Below are 9,354 nucleotides of genomic sequence, written 5' to 3' on the forward strand. Positions count from 1 at the left end.
CTCCTTGGGGAAGGCACTCTGTTGACTTTTATTACTTACTTGTCCTGGGAGGAGAGCTGGCCAGGTAAAGGCAGGTGGCATCTCCAACAGGAAATTTACAGCTCTGTCTGCAATGTTACTGACCCTACTTGTCCATTCTCTCAATAGTGGCGGTCACTTTGGAGACTGGGCTAAGTGAAGGTGTTTTCAGCTTAGAGCCAGTAAGATCTGTGGCTCTGACCTGAAGTCCTTCGACTCCAGGGCAGGTCCATTTTCAGTGATCCAACTCTTGGCTGGCAGAGCTCCCAGGGCTCTTTATAAGCTGACTTTTGCTGAAGCCCAGGTTTACCACATCGAAAGCCACTGCAGTGGACTGGCCTATTGGGTCTCCCTGAGGGCAGATCACTGCACAGAGCTGCCTGTAATAGGCCTGCCACCCATCTTTACATTGCTTCTGATGCCCAGCTCTCTTTTTCCTCTGGTTTTTGTTAAATCAGACCAGAAAATGAAAGTCAAGGGAGTGCTCAGTCCCACCTCTAATTTTTGTTGCCTAGACTAGAAGTCTATAGTCATAGGGTTGTTTTTTATGAATATTTAGCTGGGCTGAGTTACTCTGATTTCTGAACATGGTTGACCTTTAACAGAACTGACTTATGTCCTTACCCAAATAGCTATGCAAGGATACTGCCAGATTGTCACTACAAAATTTTACCAGTTACGAGCTATGCTTAAAAGCTTTGCACCACCAGAGACAAAACAGATACATTACTCTGTGTGTTGTTGCCTGGCAGTGGCTTTAATTTTCTAAGCTAGTCTTTATTCCAAGTAATTAAGTAATCTCACAAGGAATAATCATATATGGCAGGCAATAGGGTCAAAAAGGTAGGGCAGCTCTTCCATGCACAAACATTTTAAGAGTAATATCAAATGAAAACTTAGCAAGTAGATTTAATTATTAGACAACAATTTAGGAAAACACTTACCAGAAGGTCCAATGTCCTTTACAAATGTTAAGAATACATGTACTTGGAAACATCTCTTAAGTACCCAACATGGTGTAGCTTGTTTAACCAGCAAATATAAGCACAAGTATATAAAATGTTTCCAGTTTTTTTTTAACAAGTTTATAGAGATTTAGGTTACACAAATTTTTGATTAACTTTAGCTGTTTAAACTTATGGGAAACATTTTGTTACAGATTACAATATAATCAAGCTCTACAGCAATATGAACACTTGAGATAACTTTCTTGTATAGATAACATTTAGTCCAGCAGAGACATTAGAAAAACATACATAATTGATACAGAGGAGTTGATTTAAAGGCTAACCACATTTAGATAGATGCATTTAGTTTCACAGCAAACTACAGGGTCACGTACATCAGAACAATAAAGCAGTTTCAGTAACAGCTGTTAAAATCTTAAACCTTTTTTATAAATTACTAATTGATTTCAATTGCTTTTTGATTTTAGTAACCTCAGTGAACTGTAATTTTTTTTTCAGTTGATACCTGTAATACATTATTGGCTTTATCACTTTACAGAGTCATCCCAAAGTACTGAATACAATAGATGTAGCTGGAAAAAGTCCATTGCAACCTATAGTAGGACAGTTAAACACAGAACCAACAACGCTTTAGTTTTATGAGTAGTAAATCTGATATACAAAACTGTGGATGACAAAAGACCTAAAGTTGTTATATTTAAAATTACAAACTTGTTAACCAAGAAGAGACACTTGTTTACTTTACATAGCATTTTGAAAACACCTGTAGGATTTTACAAAGCACAATTAACTTTTTTAGGCCTCTGGGGCCCTTTTACCAAGATGACCATTATGTTTAGTAATACTAGATTACCAGACTTTATAATTTTCAGACATTTGTATTAATACCATTTTATATTATGACATAATACAGACCAAATTTGATCATTATTACAGGGTAATTATTTAAAGGTTTGAAAATAAGCACATATTTAAATAACCCATAGCTCCTAATAAAAACTCAGTTGTTTTTAGACAATTAGAATTTAACAGAGACATTAAGAGAACATAATAGATTACTTAACTTATTGCTTTAACAGAGAATCAGTAATAGCTTTTGTGTCCAAAATTTTTTATAACTTTTCGTGACTTTTACACACCCTTTTAAACTTACTTGAAACATTTTATTTTTATACTTGTGATGTCTTTTCTCTGTCAAGACAACATTTTTAAACAAGGTAATTGTCGCAAGCGCCTACTGTCACGTAGGTCAACAGTAGCAAGTGCGACGTACGACTTGTCAGTCACGGGGAAGAAAGGAACACACAAACACAAGACTGTCTTTTCCAATTTTATTATTCACACACCAGTGACACACCAGAGGTTTTATATCACATCACTCATCAGAATGCTCATTGATGTCCATACACTTATCAGTACCAATATACTCATCAATCTATCCTATTTAATACGCTTATCACTAAACTTAACACTATTATTTAATGTGACTTAACTATTTAACTACTCAATCACTTAACCACTTAACTACTTGACTTAACCACTTAACTACTTAACTACTTAACTTAATACATCTACCCAATCTTAACAATATCACTTATCTGCTAGGCAATCAATATTATTATACCACAAGTCACAACAAACACTATTAAAATAATCTTAAGTACTATCACCATGGACAATACATGCACAGCAAAAGATTCAATACATAACATTGGTTTGCTATGTATCTAGGCTTGCAAAACTGTCACAAATGTGTTTCTCCTGCGGGGAGTGTCCAGTGTCCAGAATTCAGTGTCCCAGCAGGTACAGAACTCGGACCAGTCACTTACAGGAAGGAAGTTGTGGGAAGGTTATCTCTCTGGGCAGTAGGCTCAAGGTTCCAGGTGGACAACAGGCGAGAAGTTGGAGAGGTCCCCTGCTGAGAGGCCTGGTCCGGCTCTGTGGCCAGCTCTGGCAGTGGGCTGATAAGGACTCCAAGTGAGGCGGTGAGACGCAGCTTCACTGGTCATCAATGGCCCTGCAGCAACGCAGCAGTTCCAGATGACCTCTTGATCCCGTTGTCACCTTGTGCCACATAGCAAAAGCTAGCAGGCTGGCTCTTCATCTCCAAATGCGAGGAGATCCAGAGGTTCACTCGCACTGGGCCACACACACACATACGCACACACACAGTAGGGTTTTACAGCTCAGGGACAGCTCTGCAGGTTGGCTTGTGCTGCTACCTACTCCACGCAGAATAGCAGGCTGCCACTTCAGCTCCGGCTGTGTGGAGATCCAGAGGTTCACACACACTGGGCCCCTTGTCCGTGGTCAGCTTGTGCCGCTATCTGCTCTGTGCAGAGTAGCGGGCTGCCCCTTCGGCTCCAGATGTGTGGAGATCCAGAGGTTCACACACACTGGGCCCCTTACTCGGCTGCAAAGCCGAAAGTGTTACAGCAACTTTTATTAGACAGGAACGAGACCAGAACGAGACAGCTCATGCAGCTAAAGCCGCTTAGGAACGGCGGCTAAGGCCACTCAGGAACAGGTGCAGCTCCAAGAGCTGTGGCTGGAACAAGTCAGGAACGGGTCAGGATCTCTTCAGGGACAGCTCAGGGACAGCTCGGCTCAGCTCCGCGCTTCTTTCTTTCGCTCCCGCTGGTTTACACGCACCAGGCCATGATCCCCGAAAGGATGGAGAGCAGCACCAGGGCTCCTCTTTTATTCTCATTTTTTGACAATCCTCCAATTTGCCATCATACAACTTGTGTAATTTTATTGGTTTTTACTTATGTTTGAATGGCCCAGTCAATACTGCTCCCGCCTTACTTGTGTTTGAATGGTCCAGTCAGCGTGGGTAGGAGGGTATTGCCCGCAGTGCACCGTTATCAGATGGACCAGAGATGTCTGCTTGGTATGATTAGGAGCGTCTCCCTAACAGCCGTTAGGCATTGCCTCAGCTCCTGACTTATAACTCCACTTTACTTTTATTTTGTGGCTAGTGGTAACTTCTTAACTCAATGTTTTATTGTGTTTCCACAGTTCATCTCCTTTTCAGGTAAGAGGTGATCCGTGACTCTTTTTGAGATTCCTGTGGGATTCCCCACAGTAACACATCAAATTTTAGCATTAATTACTTTTAAGTGATGTTGAACTATGACTTAGGATGCTGATAATATATATATCAATCTGAATTTAATAAAATAAAATTGTATTTACCTAAAACAAGTGTTAATTACCTATTACTGTTTTATTGAGTACTGACCACCCAGAAATTTTTTAAAACAAATTGCAAAATAAGTTCAGCAAGTTACAAAGCACTATCTTCTGGCTTGCACGAGATAAAACAGAAGAGCCATCAGAAGGGTGGGATACCCGATTTGTTTCAGTGATAAGACAGGGAGAGTAGACTTTGGACCAGACCTGATTTTAAGATAAAGTTCAAATTCTGAGATAAGGTAAGGGGAGGAGAGCTACCCAGTCCACGCCAGTCTCTAAGGCCAAATTTGAATTTTGCGCCAATCTTGCTCACAGCCACTTTGAGACCCGCCAACAGAGCCTAGGGATAGACATGGAGTCACTCCTTTACAGAAATTAACCCAATTGTAATTGTCCTTTTTAACATTTACATTGGTCCAACATGCCAGAGGCTGTTTACCTTGGAGACCTGTTGCAGATATGGGTAAGGCTGGGAGTGAGATTTACACCCTCTTTCCCGGATTTTTAAGGTCCAGCAAGAACTCACTGGATGCCACCATTGGCCCCCAAGGGCTCCCGCTGGCTTTCCGCGCTTCATTGAATTTCCTTACTTTGACATTTAGAGCACTGGGCAGAAATTACATCACGTTAACACAAGCCACGGGCCCTCATCATGCTTTAACAGTTGGATTCCCCTGGTCTGCACCAGTTCTAAGTCAGCTGCTGGGCGCCGGCCAAGGCGAGCTGCTTCGCGGGACGGGCCACGGGACGGGCCTGGCAGGGGGGAGGGGGGGCACGCGCCTGCAAGGCACCGTGGGAAAAGGCAAGGGGTCTCCTCCTCGCACCCCGACCCTGGGAGCGCTGCACATGCAGCGCCTGCCAGGCTTCCCGAAGGCAGCCACAACTCCTGTTGCAGCTGGGGCGATCCATGGGAAGGGCCCAGCTCACATCCAGAGTCCCCGCCGTCTGCTCCCGGGGCGGGGGGACTGGGGGGGATTGGGGTAGCACCTTGTCCAGCTGCGGCGCGCACCGAACTCCGCTTCATGCTCCAGCCCGACCAACCCAGCCCTTAACCTACATTATTATGAGTCACTTTTTTTACATTTTTTTTTTCACTGTGCAAGAGTTAGATCCAGTGGAGTTGCCCCCATGTTCTGTCTAGTTAAGTCAGTTGTCAACAGAAATAACACAAACACCACTTAACAAAAAGACAAACACCGCGCCTGTACAGAATTTCCGCGGACAGATTCAGATGGTTATATTACAGAAGATCTCTACTGCTCTGAGGGCAAACCTCCGGGAGTCTGAAGGAGACCAAAGACCTTACAGGTGGGACCAGAACTCTGCAGCAGTCCCTCTTCTCTTCATCCCTAGATACAGATTGGACCTACCCAGGTACCCAGATACAGATTGGACCTTCCCAGGTCCAAGACGAGGAATCAGGACGTCTCCCATTTCCTCCGGGGTGTGCCCTGTGAGCGTGTCCACTCAGGAAGTGACCCTCCACAGATTCAGAATACAGATGCAACAGCTGATGATACAGATTCAGATTTAGACACAATTAAACAATGAACAAATAGACTAACGAACTCACCCAGTCGAGGTCGCCGGGGGGGCTGTTGGGGATCACAATCCCAGACGAGCCCCCAAATTATGTTGTGCCCAGATTGTTAGATCCCCACAGAGACCCCCAGAGAGTTGATCACACCGAACTGCAATAGCAAGGTTTATTTGGGCGTACAAGCCACGACAAAGACCCCATCCAACCAACCAGCACAGCGGAGGAAGGACTGAGGCCCCGGTCTTTGGGAGAGTTTTTAAAGGAAAAAGGGCTACATCAGCAGGAAAAAAGAGTTACATACAGCATGGAAGCTTTGGGCGCAAGGAGTTACAGCGGGGGCTGACAGCACAGGAGCTTTGGGTACAGGGAGTTACTTTGTTTAGCAATCTCTACTGTGCTGTCCTTGTGTTAACGGAGAAATTGCAGGGTTCTTGTCTTCGCGCAAGAAAGAATTCAGGCGTGAGACAGAGAGTAGTGGGAGGTAAAATAGCAAGGTTTATTAGGGAAGGGACATCCGTAAGGATGGATGGGCACCTCTCCAGACAGGACCTGGGAAAGAGTGCAGTTGCTTGGACTGAGGGGTGGGGGGGGAAGGAGTGAGGTTACATGGTTGAGTGGAGTACACCTGGCCAGACCAAGTGGACAGCTCAGCAAAGAGGCAGAGAGCTGAGCGTGCAGTCCAGTTGAGGCCGGGGGTATGTTCACATACAGAACACTCAGTCTCCTTGTCTGTTCTTAGTCTATGGTCCCTAAACACGGACTACTGTGCTATAAAATATTCTCAATTCTTGTTTTTGTAATTCATCTCTTTGTGTAAGGAAAACAAAATATTTTATTGTTTTTTCACTAATGCATTTACAGTATTTAGAAGTATGAATACTATTGAGAACATGAATAAATATATGTCGAGTCTATATGTGCAATACACTATAGAGGAAAACAGAAAATTCACACCCAGATCTAATTGTAAGACTTATAATCATTGTGAACTTTAGTAAACAATATCCCATATTTTATTCAATGTCCTTTGCAGGGCATATTTTACATCCTTGTTCCTCAAGCTATAGATCAAGGGATTCAACATGGGGATAATCAGGGTATAAAATATAGATGCTACTTTATCAGTATCAAAAGAATGACTGGACTTGGGCTGCACATACATAAATATCAAAGTCCCATAGAACACTGTGACCACTGTCAGGTGTGATCCACAGGTGGAGAAAGCCTTGTATCTGCCCTCAGCAGAATTCATCCTAAGAATAGTAATAAGTATAAGCAAGTAAGAGATAAGAACTATTAGAAGAGATGAAACTAAATTGAAAGCTGCTAAGATCAGAATTATCATTTCAATTTCATGTGTATTTGAGCAGAGCAAAGATAACAAAGGGAGACTATCACAATAGAAATGACTGATTACATTGTAGCCACAGAAAGTTAAAGTAAAAATCTTTGTGGTGACAAGAAGAGACACAAATGTACAATAAAGATAGGGAATTGCCACCAGCATCCAACATACCCTTTGTGACATAATGACTGTGTAGAGCAAAGGTTTACAAATGGCCACATAGCGGTCATAGGACATTGCTGACAGAATAAAAAGCTCACTAATAATGAATACGAGAAAAAAAGAGAGCTGTGTAGCACAAAAATAATAGGATATTGTATTCTGATCCACAACAAAGTTAACTAACATTTTGGGTCCCACAGCTGTAGAATAACCAAGATCTGTAATAGCCAGGTGTCTGAGAAAAAAGTACATGGGAGTGTGCAGCTTGTTGTCTGTCTTGGTGAGGATGATCATGCCCAGGTTGCCCACTGCTGAGATCAGATAAACGATGAGGAACAGCACAAAGAGTGGAGCCTGCAGCTCGGGGCGATTTGTGATTCCCATCAGAATGAATTCCTTCACCACTGTGATGTTGTGTCTTTCCATGCAGGTTGATCAGAAAACCTATTCTGGATAATGGCATCAGTATAGTCAGTAGATTTCAGAATTTTCATCTGGTTGATATTTATCATGCAAAACTAGTGAAAATAAAATACATCTCAACTCTCAATTCTGAATATTTGAAAATTAGCCCATCTCTACATTAAAAAATGTATGTAAGTAGATAAAACAACATAGATACATGAGTGGTTTTCAGTTGGGGTCATATTACAAAAGTAATATTATCCATTGTCAAAGAGGTATTTTGGTAATCATAACTGGGATTTGAGTTGCTGCTGGTGTCCAATAGTTAGATGGCAATTATGCTCATGTACATTTTAATATATGCAGTGTATAGATGACAACAGTATTCAGCCAAAACCACCAGTCGTGAAAAGATTGAGAAACTCATATAGAAAGACAGGTAGACATAGATAAGAATGCAGATATATATATAAATATGAATGCAAACTTAGTTCATAAAGTTTGGGTAAAGAGGAATTAAAATATTTATTTAGGAGCAAAAACATTGAAATACATGCATATAAGTGGTTTTCAAAATGTATGCAAATGTGCTATGACAAACTATTATGCATAGAATTCAAAACTGTTACCTTTGAATTCCAATTTCCATGAACTTTTAGATAATCCTTTATATATAAAGTCAAAATGAAAAAAATTCTAAATATTGTTCAGTTCAATATTGTTAAAGCTTTGGGTGTTCAATAAATGGACAATTGTTGCAGTATCATTTAAGTTTTTATTTACTATTTATATAATTTTAATTACAATGAATCTATTAAGTATATGTAATATAATTCCATTATGTATATACCAGTTACATATATAAAATTAATAAAATTTGAAAAATGCATTGTATTCCTGACGTCAAATGTATTCCTATAAAATCCTTATGTCTACAGATGAACAGTCAAAATCAACTCTTGATAGAGATTGGATAGTTGCAAGAGAAAGAAGTCTGTAAATCACATTGGGGATAGTCTTTATATAAGAAAATGTGCCAGAATATGTATGTATATACATGGGTATGTAGATAGGTAGAATCCCTACAGCACTTTAAGTTATGGTATACACATAGATGACATTGGGCAAACTATATATATATATATATATATATACACATATATATATATGTATTCTCATATATAAAACCAACATTTCCTTGCAGGGTTGTTGGGAAAGATAATTGGTGCTTAAATTATCTTCCATGTCCATTTACTGGAAATAGTCTCAAGTATCATGTGAACAGTATTTTATTTTTGTGGTTTTTTTATTTAGGGTGATAGTAGCTTACCAGAAAGGTATTTTCTTCACAAGTAAACATGTACATTCTTCTCATAGGTGACTTAACTTTATTCCCAAATCTGTAATGATGGATAGGTGAAAGATCAAGTAAGAAAGAACACATGAAATTCATCTCAATTCCTACCTTAGCCTCCTACCCATGAATAAAATTGGACAACATGGTGTTGTTTTGTATTACTTCTATTTCTATTTCTGTAAGTATCTTAATATAAGTTAACTTGATATAAATTCACTGAAATATCCATTTTCCTTAGGAAGATTTTTATCATAACTGAGATGTATTTAGTTGTCTACAACAAATCATAGCCGGCGTCGCGGCAAAATAGGCTACTCCTCCGCCTTGCGGCGCCGGCACACCGGGTTCTAGTCCCAGTCGG

The 9,354-nt window shown here is 40.7% G+C and overlaps 1 protein-coding gene across 1 annotated transcript; it reads right to left on the reverse strand.

Moving 5' to 3' along the window:
* Positions 1-2,303: 2,303 nt before the first annotated feature.
* LOC127490245 (olfactory receptor 8K3-like) lies at positions 2,304-7,657 on the reverse strand. The gene is made up of 2 exons (XM_051842441.2): positions 6,749-7,657; positions 2,304-5,728 (listed from the first exon to the last, which is right to left on the reverse strand). The coding sequence occupies exons 1-2, from the start codon at positions 7,655-7,657 to the stop codon at positions 5,675-5,677; spliced, it is 963 nt and encodes a 320-aa protein (XP_051698401.1). The 3' UTR covers positions 2,304-5,674.
* Positions 7,658-9,354: the final 1,697 nt, after the last annotated feature.

The sequence above is a fragment of the Oryctolagus cuniculus genome, chromosome 1, assembly GCF_964237555.1.
Source record: "Oryctolagus cuniculus chromosome 1, mOryCun1.1, whole genome shotgun sequence".
In the NCBI taxonomy this organism is placed as follows: domain Eukaryota; kingdom Metazoa; phylum Chordata; class Mammalia; order Lagomorpha; family Leporidae; genus Oryctolagus; species Oryctolagus cuniculus.